Genomic DNA, 24,146 nt, shown 5'->3' on the forward strand with positions numbered 1-24,146 from the left:
TTATGTAAGTAAATTACATATAAATCTGATATAAAAAATTTTTAAAGCATAAAAAGTAATTATAAGTCAATGTAAATAGATATGTGCAATATAACTTGTGTAATCAATAACAACATGGGACAAAGCAGAGGTGTAAAAAGTAATTTTTGTATATTACAGAAGTTAAGTTGTTATTAGTTTAAAGTATATTTCATAACTAGAAGACATTTTATGTAATTACAGTAGTAACCACACAAAAAATATTGAAAGAATATACAAAAAGGCAAATGAGAAGGAAATCAAAACGTGTCACTACAAAAAAGATCAAGAAAACACAAAGGAAGATAGCAAGAGGAGAAAAAAGAAACAAAAAAGCTACAAGACAGAAAATAATTAAAAACATGGCAATAGTAAGTCCTTCCCTAGTAGTAATTACTTTAAATGTAAATGGATTAAATGAACCAATTAAAAGACACAGATTGGCTGAATGAACAAAAAAAACAAGATCCAACTATATGCTGTTTACAAGAGATTTATTTTAGATCTAAGTACACATGTAGGGTAGAAATGAAAGGCTGGAAAAAGATATTCCATGCCAATGGGAGCCTAAAGAGAGCAGGGGTGACCACAGAAATATCAGACAAAATAGAGTTTAAGACAAATTCTTATCACAGGAGACTAAGATGTTATATAATAATAAAACATCAGTTCACCAGGAAGCTGTAACAATTATAAATATATACACAACCTAACATTAGAGTACCCAAATATATGGAGAAAACATTGACAGACTAAAGCCAGAAATAGAGACAGCAACACAACAGTAGTAGGAAACTTAAAAACCCCAGTATCAGATATGGTAGAACAACCACACAGAAGTTAAGTAAGGACACAGGAGATGTGAACAATATAGGCCAATTGTACCAAACACATATAACAGAACACTCCACCCAACAACAGCAGAATATACATTCATCTCAAGAGCACATGGAACATTCTATTCTCCAAGGTAAACCACATATTAGGCCACAAAACAAATATTAACAAATTTAAAATTAAATCCACAAATAATGGATAATATATTCTTAAATAACTAATGGTTCAAAAAAGGAATCAGAAGGAAATTTAGAAAATATCTGGAGACAAAGAAAAATGAAAACATACCAAACTTATGAGATACAGCAAAGAAGAAAGATCTCAAATCAATAATCTAACCTAACCTCAAGGAACTAGAAAAGGAAGAAGAAACTAAGCCCAAAATTAGTGGAAGGAGGGAAATATGAAAGATTAGAGCAGAAATAAATGAAATAGAGCATAAAAAGTGGGAAAACATCAATGAAACCAAAAGTTGGTTCACTGAAAAGATCAACAATATTGACAAACCACTAGCTAGAATAACTAAAAAAAAGAGAAGACTCATAGCTAAAATTATACATGAAAGAGGAGATATTACAACTGATGTCACAAAAATAAAGAGGATTAAGAGACTTCTATGAACAATTATATATGCCAACAAATTAAATAACTGAGAAAATATGGATAAATTCCTAGAATTGTAAAACCTACCAAAACTGAATCATGAAGAAGTAAAAATCCGAACAGACCTATAATTAGTGAAGAGATTGAAGTAGTAATCAAAAACCTCCCAATAAAGAAAAACCCAGGACCAGATGGCTTACCTGATAAATTCTACCAAATATTTAAAAAAGAATTAAGACCAATCCATCTCAATCTCTTCTAAAAAAGCAAAGAGGAGGAAATACTCACAAACCCATTTTATGGGGCCATCATTACCGTGATACCAAAACCAGACAAAGATACAAGAAAACTAGAAACCATGATAAGTAAGGATAGAGTTTAACTCAACAGCAACAGCAATCAACTGGGTATAGTTTCATCCAATCAGAAGCAGAATACAGTAATTCCTCACTTAACATTGATAGATGCAGCAACTTTAAGTGAAATGACATATAACAAAACCAGTTTTACCATAGGCTAATAGATATAAGTAAGTTATAAATAAGATATAAGTTCCTAAGGTATTTCATCAACACTAATGAAACAGCATTGAAACAAATGACATTATTTGAGGAAACGCTATATGTATTTTTTTCAAGTTCACATGGAACATTCACAAAGATAGATGAAAATTCTGGGCCATAAAACAAATTTAAAAGAAATGATACAATATCTGCTCTCAGACCACAATGGAGAAACTAAAAATCAGTATCAAAAAGAGGGCTGGAAAATCCCCAAATACTTAGAGATTGAACAACACACTTCTAAATAACACATGGATCAAAGGAGAAACCTCAAAAGAAATTTTAAACTATTTTAACTAAATGAAATTAAACCTTATCAAAATTTGTGGAATGCAATGAAAGCAATGCTTAGGGGGGAATTTATAGCAATGGATGTGTGTGTGTGTGTGTGTGTGTGTGTGTGTGTGTGTGTGAAGAAGAGTTAAATCATTAATCCTTAAGAAACTAGAAAATGAAGAGCAAATTAAATCCAAAAACATCACAAGAAATAAAAATTAGAAGAGAAATCAATGAAAACAGGAAATCAACAGAGAAAAATCAATGAAACACAAAGCTGGTTCTTGAGATTTCTGGTCAAGATGGTGGAGTAGGTAAACAAGGTGCTTGCTTCTTCTCACGACCACATCAAAATTACAACTAAACTATGGAACAACCATCATTGAGAAACACCTGAAGTCCAGCTGAACAGAAACACTACAACTAAGCATACACAGAAGAAGCCACCTCAGGACTGGTAAGAGGCAAAGATATGGAATGAGCTAGTCTCACACCCACGTGTAGCAGTTAAAAATCAGGAGGGATAGCTCAGCTGTGGAGGACCCCCAGAGGAGTGAGGGGTCCCAGCCCCAAACCAGGCTCCCCAGCCTAGGGTTCCAGTGCCAGGAAGAGAAGTCTCCAGAACTTCCAGCTGTGAAAACCAGCAGAGATTGTGGCTGAGTGAGACAAGGGCTGCTACAGTCCCAGGCACTCCTCTTAAAGGGCCTGTGCACAGATTCACTCGCTGATGGACTCACTTGCTATGGTGGGCCAGCAGCTTGAAAGGTGCTAGGGACATATAGGGAGGAAGTGAATTGTCTGGCTTCAAGTGAGGGCTGGCGGGGCAGCTTTCTCCCAGACAGAAGTGCTGACAGGAGCCATTGTTCCTTTGTTGAACCCTCCCTCACCCTTCCTGCACATGCAGGTGGGGACCATATCTTAGTCTCCATCAACCTAGCTAACACCGTTCGCTCTGCCCTGGTGTTTCCCTGAGACCCTGCCCCACCCGACTTGAAGACCCAGACCACAATGGAGAAACTAAAAATCATACAGATGGCCTGTCTTGGCTCATGCTGAGCACTTACTTAAAATCTCTCAAAGGTTCACATGCACCAACACATCTTGCTGAGCAGCCCCAGACAAGCACTAGTAGCAGCCACCCTGTTCGCAGCTTGCCCTCGAGAGGCACCTCCAAGCCCAGCATGGGTGGCTGCCATCTGTAGATTGCTTTGTGGCTCATGACAGGTGGCCCCAGGCAGGGCACGGGCTGTGGTTGAACTTGGCCTGAAACAGAGCTTTTGCCAAGAGGCCCTAGAACCAATACACCTAATGGCCAGCTTCAGACCACACCAGAGCACCACACAAGCACCTCCGCAAAAAGACACACCCAAAGGCAGACTGGACAAACACCAGAGCCCAACTAAAGTGAATCTGCTCCATAGGGTCAGCCCCTGCACAACAGCTCCTCCACTATAGTCACAGCCAGTCCTCACAACCAATCAGCCTAAAGGTCAATTCCTCCCACTAACACGCAAACAGCAACCAAGGCTCAACTACAATGGGAGGGCACACAACCCACACAAGGGACACACCTGGAGCACCTGGCTCAGGTGATCAGGGACACTGCACACACTGGAATCCACAGAAAACCTACTATATATATAAGGCCACTCCACTAAGACAGAAGATATAGCAGCCCTACCTAATACATAGAAACAAACACAGGGAGGCAGCCAAAATGGAGAGAGAAACAAACATGACCCAAATAAAAGAACAGAACAAAGCTCCAAAAAAAAAACAACTAAACAACCAGACAAGCAATCTATGAGATGCAGAGTTCAAAACACTTGTTATGAGGATGCTCAATGATCGCAGGGAGAACTTCAACAAAAAGATAGGAAACATAAAGAACCATTCAGAAATGAAGAATACAATAACTGAAATAAAGACTACATTAGAAGGAATCAACAGTAGATTAGATGGAGTAGAGGACTGAATCAGCGATTTAGAAGATAAGGTAGCAGAAAACACCCAAAGAGAACAACAACAAAAAGGAAGAATCCAAAAATATTAGGATAGTTTAAAAGGCCTCTGGGACAAAATCAAGCATACCAACATTTGCATCATTGGGGTACCAGAAGGAGAAGAGAGAGAACAAGGAATTGATAACGTATTTGAAGAAATAATAACAGAAAACTTCCCTGACCTGGTGAAGGAAATAGACATACAAGCCCAGGAAGCACAGAGAGTCCTAAACAAGAGAACCCAAACAGGTGCACACTAAGACACATCATAATTAAAATGCCAAAGGTTAAAGACAAAGAGAGAATCTTAAAAGCAGCAAGAGAAAAGCAGTTAGTTATCTACAAAGGAGCTCCCCATAAGACAGTCAGCTGATTTCTTAACAGAAACTTTGCAGGCCAGAAGGGATTGCAACAAAATATTCAAAGTGATGAAAAGCAATGACCTACAACGAAGATTACTCACCAAGCAAAGCTATCATTTAGAATCGAAGGACAAAGAGTTTCCCAGACAAGAAAAAGCTAAAGGAGTTCACCACCACCAAACCAGTATTTAAAGGAGTATTAGGGGATTTCCTGGAGGCGGAAGAGGAGGAAGAGGAAGAGAAGATTTTTAAAAATTTGAATAATAAAATGGCAATAACTACATATCTATCAACAATTACTTTAAATGTAAAAGGATTAATGCTCCAATCAAAAGATATAGGGTAGCTGAATGAATAAGAAAACAAGACCCTTACATATGCTGCCTACAAGAGACTCACTTCACAGCAAAAGAAACACAGACTAAAAGTAAAGGAATGGAAAGAAATTATTTCATGAAAATGAAACTTAAAAATAAAGCTGGGGTAGCAACACTTATACCAAACAAAACAGACTTTAAAACAAAGGCTATAACAAGAGACAAGGAAGCCAGCCATTCCACTTCTGGGTATCTACCCAAAGAAACCCAAAACACTACTTTGCAGAGACACGTGCATCCATACATTCATTGCAGCATTGTTTACAATAGCTAAGATGTGGAGGCAACCTGGGTGTCCATCAATGGATGAATGGATAAAGAGGTGGTGGTACATATTAATATATACAGTGGAATATTACTTGGCCATAAAAAAGAATGAAATCTTGCCATTTGCAACAATATAGATGGACCTAGAGGGTACTATACTGAATGGAGTAAGTCAGACAAAGACAAATGCCACTATGATTTCACCTATATGTGGACTATAAAGAACAGAATAAACAAACAAATGAAACAGAAACAGATTCATAGCTACAGAGAACATTTTGACAATTGCCAGCTTTGAAAAAGGGGAGATTAAGAAGTTCAAAATGGTAGTTACAAAACAGTCATGGGGATGTAAAGTATAGCATAAAGAATATATAGTCAATAATATTATAATAACTATGTATGGTGTCAGATGAGTGCTCGATTTATTGGGGTGATCACTTTGTAAATTATATAAATGTCTAATCACTGTGTTGTACACCTGAAATTAATAAAATGTTGTACGTCAACTGTAATTGAAAAATAAAAAAATCATTTTTAAAAAATGGTGGTTCCTTGAAAAGACCAGTAATATCTATACTGTTCAGGCTAAAAGAAAACAAATTACCAATATCAGAAATGAAAAAGGGGCCATCACTACTGATTCCATGTATATTAAAAGGACAATAAAGAAACAATATGAACAACTGTATGCCTACAAATTTGATAACAGATGAAGTGGACTAATTCAATGAAAGACATAATCTAACAAAACTCACACAAGAAGAAACTGATACCAATTCTTTACAACCTGTTCTAGAAAACAGAAGCGGAAGGACTACTTCTAATTCATGCCCGAATACAAAAACCAGACAAAAACATTACAAGAAAGGAAAAGTACTGACTAATATTTTTCATGAACATAGATAAATCCTCAATAGAATTTTAGTAAATTGAATCCAATAGTGTATATTAAAATTATAAACCATCAGCAGAGATTCAAGGCAATCCCAGTCCGAATACCAGAATTTTTTTTCTTTTTTGGATATTGACAAACTGATTCAAAAGTTTATATGGAAAGGCAAAAGACCAGAACTGCCAATACAATATTGAAGATGAATAAGAAAGTTGAAGGACCGACACTACCCTACTTCAAAACTTCCTAAAGGCTACAATAATCAAGACAGTATGGAATTGCTGAAAGAGCAGACAGACAGATAAATGGGACAAAATAGAAAGCCAAGAAATAGATCCACACAAATACAGTCAACTGCTCCTTGACAGCAGAGCAAGGGAGAAACGACGGTCTTTTTAACAAATGGTGCCACAACAGGTGGACATGAAAAAAAATGAATCTTTATAAAAGAGAGCATAATATCAGCATAATAAAGGGCACTTTGAAAATCACATAACGAATATCCTACTCAATGGTGAAAGTCTGAAAGCTTTCCTCCTAAGTTAGGAACAAAACAAAGGTGCAAACTTTTACCACTGCTATTTAACATTGTACTGGAGGTTCTACCCAGAGCAGCTGGACAAGAAAAAGAAATAAAAGCAATCCAAACTATGTTTATTCACAGATGACATGATCTTGCACATAGAAAATCTCAAAGAACCTACAAGAAAGCTGCTAGAGCTAATAAATTCAGCCAAGTTGCAGATTACAAGATCCACATATAAAAATCAGTTGGGATTCTCTAGACACCAGCAATGAACAATCCAAAAAGGAAATTAAGAAAGCAATTCCATTTGCAGTAGCATCTAAAAAAACACAACCTAAGAAAACATCTAACGAAGGAGGCGAAAGATTTGTACACTGAAAACTAAGACATTGATAAAAGAAATTAAAGAAGACCTAAATAAATGGAAAGACATTCCATGTTCATGAATTGGAAGACTTACTATTGTTAAGATGTCAATATTTCCATAAGCAGTCTACAAATTCATCATAATCACTATTAAAATTCTAATAGCCTTTTTTTTTTTTTTTTTACAGAAATGGAGAATTTGATCCTCAAATTCAAATGGAATTGCAAAGGATTCTGAATAGCCAAGAAACCTCGGGGAAAAAAGAACAAAGTTGGAGGACTCATACTTTCTAATTTTAATATATACTGCAAATCTAGAGTAACCAAAAGTGAGTGGTACTGGCATAAGCAGACATACAGACCACGGGAACAGATGTGAGAGTCTAAAACTAAACCCATACATCTATGGCCAATATTTTTGACAAAGGTAAAAGATAATTCAATAATAGTCTCTTTAACAAATGGTGCTGGGACAACTGCATTTCCACATGCAAAATAATAAAGCTGGAGCCCTACTTCACACTATATATAAAAATTAACTCAAAACTGATTAAAGACATAGTATGAGCTAAAACTATAAAACTCTTAGAAGAAAAATAAAGGTAAATCTTCATTTCCTAGGACTTGGCAATGTATTCTTAATTATGACACAAAAAGCATTAACAAAAAAAAAAAAAGAACAGAGAAATTGGACTGCATTTTATGAAAAACTTTTGTGCTTCCAAGGGCATTGACAAGGATGTGGAGAAATAAGATCCCCTGTGCATTCCTGCTGGGAAAGTAAAATAGTGCAGTGGCTGTGGAAGGCAGTATGGCAGTTTCTCAAAAAGTTAAACATAGGGTTAACATAGGACCCAGTCATACCATTCTTAGGTATGTACTCAAAAGAACTGTATCCGAGAACTCAAACATACACTTTTACACCAATTTTCATTGCAACATTATTCACAGTAACCAAAAGGTAGAAGCCACCCAAGTGTCCATCAGCAGATAAATGGATAAACAGAAAGTGGCAAAAACCTAGGATCGAATTCTATCCAGCCATAAAAAGCAATGAAATTCTGAAACATGTTACATCACGGGTAACCCATGAAAACATAATGTTAAGCAAAATAAACCAGATACAAAAGGACAAATATTATATTACTCCACTTATATGAAATACCTAGAACAGGCAAATTCTTACTGACAGAAGGGGAAGATTAGAGGTAAATTACCAGAGACTGGCGGGAGGCGGGAATAGGAAGTTATTGTTTAAGGGGTACAGAGTTTCTAGAGTGATGAAAAAGTTAGAAATAGATAGTGGTAATGTTGCAAAAACATTGCGAATATAATTAATACCACTGAGTTAAAATGGTTAAAATGACAAATTTTATGTTATATACATACTTTACCAGAATAAAAAGAAATATTAAAAAAAAAAAATCTGGACACAGACCTTACACCATTCCCAAAAAATAACTAACAATGGATTATACACCTAAATATAAAAGGCAAACTACAAAACTTCTAGAAGATAACACAGAAAATCTAGGTGACCTTGGGTTTGACAATGAGTTTTTAGGCACATAACCAAAAGAATGATCCATGAAAGAAAAAACTGGTAAGAGGGACTTCATTAAAATTAAAAACCTCTGCTCTGAGAAAGACATTGATAGAAAATAAAAAGAAAAGCCACACTGGTGTACGGTGGGAGAGAGTGGGAAGGTCAGTGGGAGCAGGCTACCCTGGCACAGAGAAGTATTTAATCTACTGATGCTTAAAACTGCGGCATACGGTGATAATAAAAAGCATTTCGGTCAGTTTCATTACTGTTTTTAAATTCTCTGCTGCCCACGTGCCCTGTTTGCCCTCACGAGGCTGTGCCACAGCAAAGCGCACCTCCCACACGCACTCAGTCATTACCGTTAGGCACAGCGCATGGCAAGGACTCAACAGGTAGTATGAAGAGTATGGTCCCCGTGTATTATTTAATAAACAAAGGTGACTATTTAGAAACTAAAAGTATTCACTTACCTTTTTTGAATTTATGTACAGGGAGTTTCTTAAGTTGATCTTTACGAAGTCTATTTCTTCTAGCTCTATGTCTATCTTGGACAAATTTTGTGATCTAAAAGTAAAAGGGAAAAAAGGAATCAGATATTAAACATACAAACAGAAAATGGCCATTAAAATAACAAATATCTTTTAAGTCTCTGGATAGCTGCTGCAAATCAATTCAATTTACTTAAATCCTAATGGCAATATTATTAAAAGTATTACACCGCATTTATGATTAATTCCCTCCATTAAATTATTCCCGTGTTTCCCAGAAAATAAGACCTACCCAGACAATCAGCTCTAATGCATCTTTTGGACCAAAAATTAATTATGAGACCAAGTCTTATTTTACTGTAAGACTGGGTCTAACATAACATAACATAACATAACATAACATAACATAACATAACATAACATAACATAACATAACAAAACATAACATAACATAACATAACATAACATAACATAACATAACATAACATAACATAACACCAGGTCTTATATTAATTTTTGGGCCAAAAGACACATTAGAGTTGATTGTCTGGCTAGGTCTTGTTTTCGGAGAAACACAGTCTTTGAATTTTTATTCATTGACCTAAATTATCTTTAATTTACTCTGACAGAAACATTATAAATAACATATAATTGTTTGCAAAAATACAAATGGTAAACTATAGGTTCTAAGACTCCACTGGTTCAAGAAGATAGAGAGGGTTGAAATTCCTGTAAGTTGTAAACTAAAAAAATTTTCAAACATACACTTATTAGTCACTGCACTGTCAGTTCCAACAACAAACTACAGAACACCTCTACTACAAATGTTTTCAACTATAAATTACTATGCTTGCAAGAATAAAAAGGAAGCCCACAAAGCCATAACCAAATGCCAAAAGCAACATCTATAAAAGAAAATCTTGACAAATGTTAAGGATTTCTATCCTCAAATGACACTGTAAAGCAACAAATGACAAGTCACAGTTACAAATATTTGTAAACTGTGTATCTGGTAAGGGATTTGTATCCGGAGTAGAAAAAGAACTCAAAACTCAATAATAAGAAAACAAGCAACCCAATATAAAAAAAAGGGCAAAATATTCTAATAAACATTTCACCATAGAAGATATACGGTTGGCAAATAAACATTTGAAGAGATGCTCAATAAATTAGTTCATAGTAAAACAAAAGTTCAAATTACAAATACCACTATACGCTTATTAGAATGACTAAAAGTAAAAAGACTGACTATACCAAGTATTGTCAAGGAAATGGAGAAACTGGTACTCTAATACAATAATGGTAGGATTGTAAAATGGTACCACCACATTGAAAAACAGTTGAGTGGTTTCTTATAAATTTAAACATACATTTACCATATGACCCAATCATCCCACTCCTACATATATTTACCCAATAGAAATGAAAGCATATATCCATATAATAACTTGTACACAAACGTCCATGCCCAAATATACATGTCAGCTTTATTTGTAATAGCCAAAAACTAGATACAACCCAAATGTCCATCAACATATAAATGGGTAAATAAAACTGTGGTATATTCATACAATGGAATATAACTCAGCTATAAAAAGAAATGAATATGCAACAACATGGATGGACCTGATGGGTATTACGTTAAGTGAAATAAGTCAGACAGAGAGAGACAAATACCATATGATTTCACTTATATGTAGAATTTAAACAACAAAATAAAAAAAATAAAAAACAGAAAAAGACTCACAGAGAAAAAAAACTCATGGTTACCAGATGGGGCAGGGGGTAAAGGATGTGTGTGAAAAAGGTGGAGGGATTAAGAAGTACAAATTGGTAGTTACAAAAGAGTCATGGGGATGTAAAGTACAATAGAGGGAATATAGTCAATAATAATGTAATAACTATGTATAGTGCCAGGTGGGTACTAGACTTACCAGGGGGCATCACTTCATAAATATATAAATGTCTAACTACTACACTGTACACCTGAAACTAACATAAAATAATACTGAATGTCAACTATAATTGAAAAAAGAGAATAGAGTAATACCTATTTTTAAATTCAATTTACAAAGTGAAAAATGTGGCCACTTTGTTGTTTTCATTTACCTAACTTCACTTACAAGGAGGATCACTGTGTTTTGGGTTTCTTTTTTTACCGTATTTTGATCATTGATTCTATTTTCCTGACCATACATTACCTACCTGTGCTCTTTTGCATTTGGCTATCAAGGTTTCAATGTTCTTATTTACTCATATGACCTCGTTATCTAATAAAAATATCGAGCATTTTTCTCTCAAAAAAAGAAATAATCAATGTACTCAATGACATATATGAATCTCACAATAATTATTCTGAGATAAAGAAGGCAGACACAAGAGAGTACATAATTTATGATTCTGTGTATAATATATAAAGTTGTAGAAATTCAATAGTGACCAAAGGCAGATCTGTGGCTGCCTAGGGATAAAGTTGAGTGGGACATGAAGGGGAAATTGGAAGGGGTTAGAGAGAGGTATTACCAAGGAAGATGAGGAAACTTTTTGAGCTGATCGATATTTTGTTGATTATGGTGGTGGTTTCACAGATACATATGTCAAAACTTGCCGAATTATACAATTTAAGTATATGCAGTTTATTATATGCTAATCACACATCAATAAATGTTTTGAAATAAATTAACAGTGACCAATAAAACACCATGTAAGCTTTCACACCAGTGGGAGAGAGACAGAGAGAGAATGAGAATACATAAAAGTTGAGTAACTCAAATTTGCACAGAAGAAAAAAAAACAGAATTAACAAAAATGTAAACAATAGAAATTAGTCCAAATATATGTGTAATCATAAAAATGTAAATGGATTAAATTCACCATTTTAAAAGAGTGTATTATATTGGATAAATAAAAATTTCAACCATATGCTATTTAGAAGACACAAGATTAAAATTTAGTAACATATTAAGACAAATATAAAGGTAAAAAATTAAGTGACAAAGATACTATGCCAATACTAAGCAAAAGAAAAGATAGTATATCAAGTAAAATGGAATTTAAGACAAAAATCATTAGGGGATAGTCATGACAATGATAAAAAGGACATTTCACCTAGAAAATGACAAAATTAGGAGAGAAATATACAAATGCACAAGCTCAGTAATTTATAGTTCAAGCAGACAAAAAATTTAAAGACTATAGACATATACTATCTAATAGGGTGGCCACCTAGTACATGTGACTCTGAGCATTTGAAGTGTGACTAGTCTCAACTGAGATTTGTTAGAAAGGTATAAAATACACACCAGATTGCAAAGACTTAGTACAAAAAGAATGTAAAAATATTTTATAATTATTTATACTCATTGAATGTTGAAATACATTTTAGATTTATTAGGTTAAATATAGTATTTAAATTAATCTCACCTGTTTTTTATACCTTTTTAAATGTGGCTAGTTGAAAATTTTAAATTATAATAAAAGTGATTCACAATATTGTTTTATTGCCTAGCACTGCTTTAGAAAATAGAAGAGTGCAAAAAACTATAGACAATTGTGATGAATGCACAATTCTGTGAACATACAAAAAAAAAATCAATCTGTACACTTAAAATGAGTCAATTTTATGTTATGTGGATATTTCAATAAAGCTATTTTAAACATAGTTAAAAAAAAAAAAAAAAGAGTAGGGGGAGGCCGGTTAGCTTAGTTGGTTAGAGCACAGTGCTCTTAACTCAAGGTTGTTGGTTCGATACCTGCATGGGCCACTGTGTCCTGCACCCTCCACAATTAGATTAAAACAACTACTTGACTTGGAGCTGATGGGTCCTAGAAAAAACACACTTAAATATATAAAACGTTAAAAAAAATAAAAAAAGACTAAACAAATGTACAAACTCAAACAGATGGACATATATGGAACTTTGAAAGCCACAATTCTTTTTACACAAGGGGAACGTTCATAACATATAACCAAAAAGCAAGTTATTTGGAAATAACCAAACAATGCATAACATACAATTTTTTCTAACAATGCAATTGAATTAGAAATCAATAGAAAAAAAGATACGGAAAAAATACATACTTTGAACATTTAAAACTTTTAAAGTAGTCAACAAGTCACAGAAGAAATCATAATGGATATTTGAGTTTCTGAGGGGCCCTTATAAAAAGCATGCCTCTTTGCCACCTGTATTCTAATTAACTTGAGAAATAAGAAGATGAACTAGCAGATGGAGGTAAGTAGAGTACCTAATTCAGTGGAGAAAGAAATAGAACCTTTTACTGAACCACAGACTTAGAGTGCCTGACTTACCCAGATACAAAGACAAAGACAAGTCTGGAATGAAGTAGGCCTTCCCTTCACCCTCCTTCAGAATTGCAGAACCAGTTCTGGAGGAGTGGAAGACAGATTGGTCCGGAGAAAGAGGTGGAGCTGAGTCAAGCACGCTGTAATTTATTCTTCCCAAATGTACCACACCACACACCAGTAAGATACTTCACCTCCTCTAAGACCAAATGAGTGAAAGGGGAGGGAAGGGCGAGGAGTTACAGTAACTGAGTTCCCCCTTCACATGCGTGGAGACATCAAGAGTGGTAAAGAAACACATATAAAACAATAAAAAAAAATTTAACTTAAACTAAATAAAAATACTCCTTATCAAAATGTATGAGTTATAGCTAAAGTGATTGTAAAAGAGAAATTTATAACCTAAATGTATATTACTAGAAAGAAAAAAATTAATAAGCTTTCAGCTGAACAAGCTAGAAAAATGAAAAGCAATATATCCAAACAAAAGTAGAAAAAAAGAAATAATGATGCTAACAGCAGAAATTCATGAGATTGATAAAAACAAAAGTGAAGATTTAGAATATCAATTCCACTGGAATGTAAGCTGCTTGACATCAGGGATTTTTTACCTATTTTGTTAATGATGAAACTTCAGACCCTAGAGCAGTGCCTAGTTCATCCTAGGTGCAGAAAAAATATTTGTTGAATGAAAGGAGAAAAAACCCTCAAAGTCTACTTCTTTGAAAGGCAAAAACAGTTCAACTTCTGACAACATTGTGCAAGGCACAGATGGATATGAATAAAGAGCACTAATGCCACAGATATAGTAAAATTATCTTTACATTGTTATATAAGTATATAAATATTATAAATCACTTTATGCCACTATATTTGAAAACAGACAATTTCAAATTAATTTTATAAAGTAGACAACCATCTGAATGTCCATGTAACTGTAACAAAGGTCGGTAGATCTACATGATTTTAAAGGCAACCTTCACCAAAAAGTCAAGTAACAGATAATTCCAATTTTGTAAAAAAACTATTTTAGAAAATAGAAAATAAGGAAAAGCTTCAGTTTTTATGGGGCTAGTTTTATCCTGTCTACTTATTTTTATGTTATTTAAAATATAGTAAAATACGAACAACAGAATTTACTGTCTTAACCATTTTTAAGTGTACAGTTCTGTGGCGTTAAGTACTTTCCAATTGTTGTGCTATGATCACCACCATCCATCCATAAAACTCTTTTCATCTTGCATAATTGAAACTCTGTACCTGTTAAACAATAATTCCCCATTCTCCCTTCCATACAGCCCATGAGGACTATCATTCTACTTTCTGTCTCTGAATCTAACTATGCTAGATACCACATATAAATAGAATCATACAGTTATTTGTCCTTTTGTGACTGGCTTATTCACTTAGCAGAAGGTCCTCAAGGTTCATCCACGTTATAGTATGTGTCAGAACTTCCTTTTTAAGGCTGAATAATATCCCATTGTATGTGTGTACCACATTTTGTTTATTGACTCATCCATCGATGGACAAGTGGGTTGCTTCCACCTTTGGCTATAGCAAATAGTGCTGCTATGAACATAGTTTCGACTCCCTACTTTCAATTCTTTGGGGTATATATATACTCAGAAGTGGAATTGCTAGATCATATGGTAATTTATATTTAAATTTTTGAAGAATTGTTAGAGTAGCTATTCCATTTAACATCCTACCAACAGTGCTCTAGTTCTGATGTCAACATTATTCTAGCTCGATAAAATTAAAACCCTTCTCTTACCTGCACATTCAGATTTCTAATATTTTATTTAGGATTTTTGTATTTATATCCAAGTGTGTAAAACTGACTGACCCATATTAGAAACCTGAATAATCCAAAACGCAAAGATAAAATTTATACATCATAATCAAATTGTTTATCCCCAAAATACAAATTTATAAAACATATTAATGTAATCCAACATAAGAATAGAGTAAAAGAGAGAAAAACCAATGACCGTTACAACAGATAGAAGAAAGACATAATTCAGCACTCACTCATTATTAAAAAAAAAAAAAAAAAAGCAAATAAAATTTTGGTTTCTTTATTTCTAATCCTTATACTGCTTTTTTTGCTGGTTTTACCAGAAAATATAATACAATGCAAATAGAAGGTACAACAATACGCATCCTTTTTTCATTCCTGAATTTCAAGGAATTTCTAGTAATTCACCATTTAATGATGTTTAAGTTTTCAGTCAATAATCTTTATTAGCTTAAGGGTATTTACTTCTATTCCCAGTCTGCCAGGAGTATTTTTTGTTTGTTTGTTGTTCCAACTTTCTATACTCCCTTGCTTCTACACTGAAAACCCAAGAGAATCAACTAATTCAAATTATCAGAACAGGAGAATTCAGCAAGTTTATAGATATAAAATTAATACATAAAAATCAATAATGTCCAAATCATGATTGCTAAGTAAAACTCTTCAATAAAAGAAACCAGGGTTCTTTGGAGAAATGTCTGACTCTAGGGCTGGGGCAAGAAAAATATAAGATGAGCCTGAAACTTCTTATGGTACCAGACACTAAAGAAGTGCTTAAAACAAAAGGATGAATCAAATTAAACGGACTTAGGAGCAAGCCTAACAGTTCCAGATGGCCAAAGCTCAAACAATTTAAACAAGAAAAATAATGTAGTACTGGATTATAACCCAAAGTATAAACATACATGAGTACCTATTAATACAAACAAATGATTGAATAAATAAATGCCAAGAAGAGATCAATCTTCCCTACAAAAGAATCCATATAGTCTAAATAATATATGTAGTTACTCACTCCCACTCCCAGGAAGTAGAGCTTAATCCTTACCTCTCTCCATCTTTAGGGTGGGCTACACTTAGTATCTCACTTCCAAAGGAAGAACAGAATAGAGAACAAGAAAAACCTGGCAAACATTAGCTTAACCAAGGAGGAAGGTTAACATCATTAGTGATGTTATGCAGATATAACATACCTCGACATGAAATGACGAAAAGGGCATTTCATCTCTCATATTCTTTTAATCCTGTAACCCAGTCTAATCACAAGAAAAACATCAGTCTGAGGGACATTCTACAGGATACCTGACCAGGATTCCTTAAGACTGTCAAGGTCATGAAAAATAAGAAGAGACTGAGAAACTGTCATAGATCAGAGGAGACTGGGAAGACGTGATAACTAAATACAATGGGGTACCCTGGTCTGGGTTCATTAATGGAAAAATGGTGAAATCCATACAAAGTCAGGGGTTTAGTTACTGATAATGTACCAACGTCAGCGTCTTAGTTTTCACAAATGGACCCTGGTCATTTACAATGTTAACAATGGGGAAGCTAGATGAGAAATGTACAGGAACTCTCTTCTTTGTGATTTTTCTGTAAATTGTAATGTTATTCCAAAATTGAAATTTGTGGAAAAAAATCAGTAATGTTATAGCCTAGTGATAGCCAACTAGAAAATGTAATTTCAAAAAAGTCTAACAAAAGACATGTAAAATGTTTCCAGAAAAAAAAATTATTAAACTGATAGATATGAAAGACCTAAATAAATGAAAAGAAATACCATAGCATCATAGGAAGACTGAACATTTCAAAGATTTGGGATTTAATTTTTAAATTAATCTATAAATTCAATACAATAATAAACTTATTGGATGTTAATATAAATATTCTTTATGAAAAACAAAAAAAGTTAGTGAGAATTGTGGGATTGTTTTACATCTTTGCAAATCTCTTAGTATCTATCTTAATGGAATAAAGAAGGATTCTCATATCTGCTTCTGCCTTCAATTTGTTTTGATATCGCATACCATATAATAGCCTCTAGGAACCGCCACTATAAACCCCGAGAGAATGACAGTGACAAAGGCACATAATACCTTGGTATTATTATGAAAATAATTTTAACCTCACAGACCTGCCTAGAGGCCTGGGACCATACAGTGGTAAGAACTGTTTTGTCCCCTTAACCTCAAGCCCTCATACTATCTTTTATTTACATTTTAATAGAAAAATTTTCAAACATAGAGAAGCATTGAAATAATTTTATAATAAATACCCATATATCCACTACCTAGATTCTACAATTAACATTTTACTACTATACTACTTTTTATCACATATCTATCCATCCCTCTATCTTGCTCATCAATATATCTTTTTTCATTTTAATTATTTACAAAGTTGCAGGTATCAGTCTACTTCTCCCAAAACACTTCAGCATATATGTCATTACTTAGAGTTTATTATTTTTTAAAAATTTTTTCTTTTTAGGTAAAATTTACATGCAATAAAATGCACAAAATTTAAATATACAGTCTGGTGATTCAGGCATTAGTACAACCCAAACCCCTCTCAAGATACAGAACATGACCAGAACCCCCGAAAGCTCCCTCGTACTCTGCTCAGTAAATGTTAGCCCCCAAGAAGCAATCACTGGTCTGAGTTTTTTCTTCTCTACACAGATTATCTTTGTCTCTTCCTGAACCAGCTCTACAAATGGACTCATACAATATAAGGCTTCCATGTAAGGCTTTTCTCATTCAATACATTGTTTTCTAGAGCCATCCATACTATTTTTTTAAAGTATTTAAATGAATGTACCTACCATGAAAATGACTATCAAGATGAGACAGATGCCCACTATGATAAGGAAGGGGATTAGGTAGTATTCCAGAGGAAGGCTAAATTCTGGAACTAAGATAAGGTGGCCCCTGGAAGAAAACAAAAATTAGTAAATGAGAAATATTAAGAGTTGCCAAATTATGATCTAATCAAAATTAAAGAAGATATTTTTTTAAAAAGCATTTAGACATTATAATTTAATCCACTAGACACATCTCATTTTTTAACATGATTGCTAACAACTTAAGGGATGATTTTTCCATCTTTATTTAAGTCTATTTTACATATTTGCCAAAATAACTTGCCTATATAATTAAAAGAAGCTTTTAGACTGGGTAGTGGAAATCAGCCAATCAATACTTACAATGTCCATCCTGGAAACCTGTTATTTACTTAATTTAGCAACCTGGGCAAAGTATGCATATTTTATAGGCAAAATCAGCATTAAGAAATGCCAGTACCTCGGGTAGTATGTGAACAAGAACCTCCACCACAACCAAATTACTGTTCACCAGCTCCTCCTTCAACGCTGGAGGCATCACTGAGGAAAATATACTCCCTCCTCCCTATATGCTTTACATGAACTCATCGTACCAGATACGACGGACACAGCCTCTGGACTATACATTATCTGTGAGATATGGAATGGAAAACTGGTAAGGAATTCACAGTTGTCGCTTCCTCTCTATTCTCCATCTTCTCCATTACTTAACTGGAAAAAAAAAAAAACCTACAAAAATATGTATGTTGTCAGGGGAGGGGTAGAGAATGCTACCTGCCTCATTTCCCTTTGTTATTAACCATGCTATTGTTACTGTGGTATTGCTATTATAAATACTGACAGGGACTCATGAAATGAAACTGGGATCAGAATAGGCACGCTATTTGTGTTGCATGAGCAAATTTTACATGGCAGCAAAATCCTGCATTAGAAAACGTCCTAAGTCTACGGAAGGTTCTGTATACTGGTCAGTAATATGACTGATTTCTCCATCGGACGACTAAGCTACATGACTCACACGGTGCCAGCGACACTGGTCTGCTACCCACTGCTGGGTGGTTTCTTAGGTAGCAAAGCCAGGTACTTCAGAACACAGGATTAAATGCAAAACAAAAATTTTCAATTTTATAGAAGAAAATAAAAATTGGTTGACTCCCTTCCCATATAGAGATGCTTAGGACACCATAGTACATGCAGGCAAATGACTTCTACTCCAAAGCGATTTTTAAGTCTTCATGCTATTATTTATTATTTCACATCCAAGAAACTCTATCAAGCTTCTCCAGAAACAAAACCAAAATACGTACCAGGAATTTTTCCCCAATAATTTAAATATCCTCCAAAACAGCTAAGATTGCTACAATAAAAGTAGCTTTTTACTTCAATCACTTTCCAGCAGAATAAGGGACGATAAAAGAATTACATGCGTTTTTGTATCTTTAAACAAAATACTAAAGTGATACATCACCAGTGTAAAAAGAGAAAAGCAGGAGCTGGGCTGCTCTATTTAATACCAGAGCTGGCATGAGGCCAGCTCTGCAAATACTGTCCTTGCTCTTGGCACAAAGCCTCTGAAACCGCCCCACACCAGGGCTGAGACATAATGGTAAGGGTGGGGCCACTGTACAAGGCAGCCGTTCCTTGAGGCGCTGGTCCTTGGCAGCCTCCGTACACCACCCCCACCAACCTCCTGTCCGTTAAGGCTGCTGGCGGTTCAGAAACCAGACGACTGCATATCCGAAATTCAACCCATTGTAGCACCTAAATATCTCAGGCACAGCAAAGCTCACATGAGACATTTGTAGGTGACATGAGAATAGTAGTTCCCAGACTATTTTCTTCTCCTTTGATGTTAATGACTTCCTAAGGCACTTTTGGCCTGAATGAGATAAACAAATAAACACTGTTCTAGGAGACACCTCCCAGGCTTGCTCAGAAATGAATGGCACAGCTCGGTGAGAGAAGCTAAAAGAACAAAGCAGGAAGACTCAGTGAACCAGAATTAAGAGACTTTATTGGAAACTTCCTGTGTGTGTAACCACAGCTATGGATATCAAGCTCAGAGTTTTCTAGTAAGCATGTTAGGATTCAGATGCCTAGGTTCTAAATCCAATGTTCTGTATGTCCTATTAATGCTTGCTTGTTATTCCTCAAGCCATTTTAGTTTACGGTCGAGACGTATTATGAGGATTTTTAAAGAGTCTACTATTAAGAAGGTTTTGAGCATATTAAATCAAAAGCCAAATGCGTTCAATACACTGCTGCGTCTTAACCAAACTGCTAATGATGACAGGGTGACAGTGATGACGCAGGATGAGAACTACAGCAGACCACCCGGCCTCTAGCTGTGTTTCCATTCCCTCTGCCTGAGGATGCAGCTTCATCCCGGTCCTAATCCCACATCAATCTGTATTTGAAAAAGGAGCTACTTAAACAGCCTTCGTATCTTACACACGCCCTCCATGTCCACCCTCCATACCACACAGTCCATGAGCTCTGCAGCTAAGATTTGGTAACTGAAGTAGAGACCTAGGCAACCCAGGATATAGTGTCTTACTCTCCTACCCATGAGTTCCCAGACTAATTTCAAACCAGGTGTCTAGGCCTAAACTTTGTAACAGTAACCTGTCTAATTTCCCAATCCCTCTGTTGACACATGAGATCTTGCCTTGGTGTCTGTTTTGATATCCAACCCCCACCATCTGGATCAAAGAGGTGTAGCCAAACTACCGAGGCCCAACGAATATACACCATGTACCAAAGCCCTCCTTCCCATAAACCAACCTTCCAGGCAATGACCTGTGATGAGCCCACCTGCTGGATGCCCTCACTATTTCCGGGGACCACTTGCTGAATCTGCCCCCTTCAGACAAAGCTCAAAGCTACCTCACCAAACATTCTACATCGCCTACCAGACAGGCCCATTTGCTCGGTCCTGTGTCCCCATTTGCGGACACCCTGTTTTGCTGCCAGCACAGTGCCCTGTCTTGCTGAGGAGTCCTAAGGTGGCACAACAGCAGTTTAAGCTCCCCAGCATTTACTGGTGTCTCGATGCAGCCACTGTGCCTGGCGCTAGGGACAAAATATGAAAAATTAGAGTCCTTAATGTGAGAGAGAAGATGGAGAGTGTAGAGTTGAAAGGAACTTCAAGGATTCTTTGTTCTAGCTCCTCATTTTCAAAAAAGAAAATAGGTCCCTGAAGATTAAATGACCCCTTATAAGCCACAGCCCAGCAATATCTCCAGGGCACCTCACTGCTCATAATGATCAAAAACAATCCTCCCCTCTGCCTACAATTGTCAAAAGCTGTATGTCATCCAATATGTTATCTTTCCTACTAAAAAATGAAATGCTTGTAGAGTTCAATTTTTAAAAAGGCCAAAATAAGCAAAGGACACCGAAGAGTTTACAAAAATGTTCTCTCTGAATAAAGAAATGCTAATTTAACCAGTGAGTTTTCTTCTTATCAGAGTGGTAAGTAATCAAAAAGACAGACTTTATATACATATATATTATATATATATTATATATTATATATATATATATATATATATATATATATATATATATATATATATTTTATTGGCAAGAGTAGAGAAAAACATTGGCTTTCCTAATATGTTGGTGGAAATATAATTGGTTCACACTTTTTGGAGGGCAATATGATAATTGTTTACTGAAGTTTAAAACTGTTCTGCTCCCGCAATTCCACTTTCAAGTGCTTTTTGATAAAGAAACATTTGTACAACTGCATATGATGTGTGATCAAGGATATTGTCATAACACTCTCTGAAGGAGACAAAAATTGGGAGAAGGGAGTAAGAGCTCACATTTATGAACCATTTAATATGTACCAGGTAGTCCTTAGGAATTGGATTAAGGTGTTTAATCCTCACAGCAATGCTGCATGATTTTTAAAGATGAGGGAGGCTAAGGCCCTGATATGATCATTTTTTGTTGACAGTCACACACCTAAGAACTGATGGAAGCCAGGATTAGAATCCACACAGGTCTGATTCCAGAGCCCATGCTTATAACCAGTGGCTTTCCTGGTTATGTAAATGAAGGTATAGCTAAACAATGGACTACTATACTATCTTTTAAACAGTAGTTAAAAGAATGAACAGCAGTTAAAAAGAATTAAGTACAATGAGACAGAAATTGATGGATACTTTAATATGGTTAAAAAAAACAGAGAAAAGAAGAAGCTTTCTCACCAAAGTGAGGAACAAGACCAAGATGCCTACTTGTCTCCATTACTATTTAACATGGTGTTGAAGGTACTGGCCAGTACGGCTAAGTAAGAAAAACAAATTAGATGCATAAGGATTAGAACGGAAAAGATAAAACTATTCCTATTGGCAACAGAAAAATTACCAACAGTAAGAGAGAATTTAGTCAAACTGTAGGTTATAAAATCAGTATATGAAAATAAATTTTCATATTTACAAATAAAATCCAGTTAATAGATATAATAAAAGCATCAATCCCATTTACAATAGCAAAGAATAAAATATCTAGTCATAAATAAACACAAGCAATGTTTTTTCTCACATAGGCTTTAGACTAAAAATATGCCTCCTGAGTACATAAAAGAATTGAATAAATGGAAGGGCATACCATATTCTCAGATAAGGACATTTAACATTCTAAAAATGTCAATTCTTCCTAATTTATAAATATAATGTAATTCCAATAGAAATAAAATCAGGTTTTTCTGGAGCCAGACAAGTTGCTTATTAAATTCCTTTGGAAGACGAAATTAGAACACTTATACATTACTGGTGGGAATATAAAATGGTACAGGCACTCTTTCTGGAAAGCAATCTGGCAGTTCCTCAAAAAGCTAAACACAGAGTTACCATATAAACCTACAATTCCATTCTAAGTATAAACCTAAGAGAAATGAAAACATATGTACACACAAAACTTGGAACACAAATGTTCATAGCAGCATTATTCATAACAGCCAAAATGTGGAAAGAAGCTAAATATCCATTGGCTGGTGAATGGATAATCAAAATGTGGTATGTTGTCCATACAGCAAAAAAATAAAAATAAAAAAAGGAAAAGGAAAAAAAAGAATAAAGCTACAACATGGCTGAATCTTGAAAACATTATGCAAAGTGAAAAAAATCCAATCATAAAAGACCATATGTTGTATGATTCCATTTATGTGCAATGATCAGAAGAGATAAACCCATAGAGATAAAAAGTAGATTTGTAGTTGCCTGGGGCTGGCTTGGGGGAAGAGGAAGTGGGGAATAGCGGAAGTGGGGAATAGCAGCATGACCGCAAATATATACATGGTTTCTTTTTGAGGTGTTTGAAAAATTATAATGCAATGATGGCTGTACAACTCTGTAAATATATTTAAATCACTGAATTGCATACTTTAAATAAGTAAATTTTATAGTATGTGAAATATAGCTCAATAAAGTTGTAAACATTTTTTGAAAGAACAAGCAAGAATAGCTTTGAAAAACTAAAAAAGAGGAGTGGGAGTGGGGGGACCAGCCCTATCCGATACTAATGCATATTATAAAACCCTGTAATGAAAACCAGTGTGGTATTCGCAGACATGAGATAAAGAATAGGAAATTCAGTTATGTATGGAAATATGGCAGCATCTCAAATGGAGTAAAGGGATGAATATTTTATGTAGTGTCTCAATAACTCGATGGTTATTTGAAAAAAGAGACAATGAGATATTTCCCCAAGCCATATAAAAGATAAATACAAATGAGCCATAGATTTAATGTTAAAAATGAAAACATACAAGTGTAAATGTGGGTAAATTCCTTTGTAACTTAGAAGTGGAAACTCCTAAGCAGCCCAAAGGAAAACATTAATACATTTGATTATACTAAAACAGCAACAGGTAAGTAAAATTAAAGTAACAAGTTATGAAAAAGTACTTGTAATATATCACAAATATAACAAATGGTTAACATACCTAATCAATAAAAAGCTTCTAAAATAGAGAAAATTACCAACAAGGTAGTAATAAGAAAAATGGGCTAAAGATAAACTGTTCATAGAAAATGACATGCAAATAGCTCTTACGCAT

The 24,146-nt window shown here is 34.8% G+C and overlaps 1 protein-coding gene across 3 annotated transcripts in view; it reads right to left on the bottom strand.

The window, feature by feature from the left end:
* RNF13 (ring finger protein 13) overlaps positions 1-24,146 on the bottom strand; it is a 137,087-nt gene that overhangs the window by 16,192 nt on the left and 96,749 nt on the right. For all 3 annotated transcript variants that reach the window (XM_019748856.2, XM_074333758.1, XM_074333751.1), the window contains exons 7-8: positions 18,059-18,164; positions 9,110-9,203 (exon numbers count right to left, since the gene is read on the bottom strand). In XM_019748856.2, coding sequence (XP_019604415.2) covers positions 9,110-9,203; positions 18,059-18,164 — 200 coding nt within the window. The remainder of the gene's footprint in view (positions 1-9,109; positions 9,204-18,058; positions 18,165-24,146) is intronic.

This window comes from Rhinolophus sinicus, linkage group LG01 (assembly GCF_036562045.2).
Source record: "Rhinolophus sinicus isolate RSC01 linkage group LG01, ASM3656204v1, whole genome shotgun sequence".
NCBI lineage: Eukaryota > Metazoa > Chordata > Mammalia > Chiroptera > Rhinolophidae > Rhinolophus > Rhinolophus sinicus.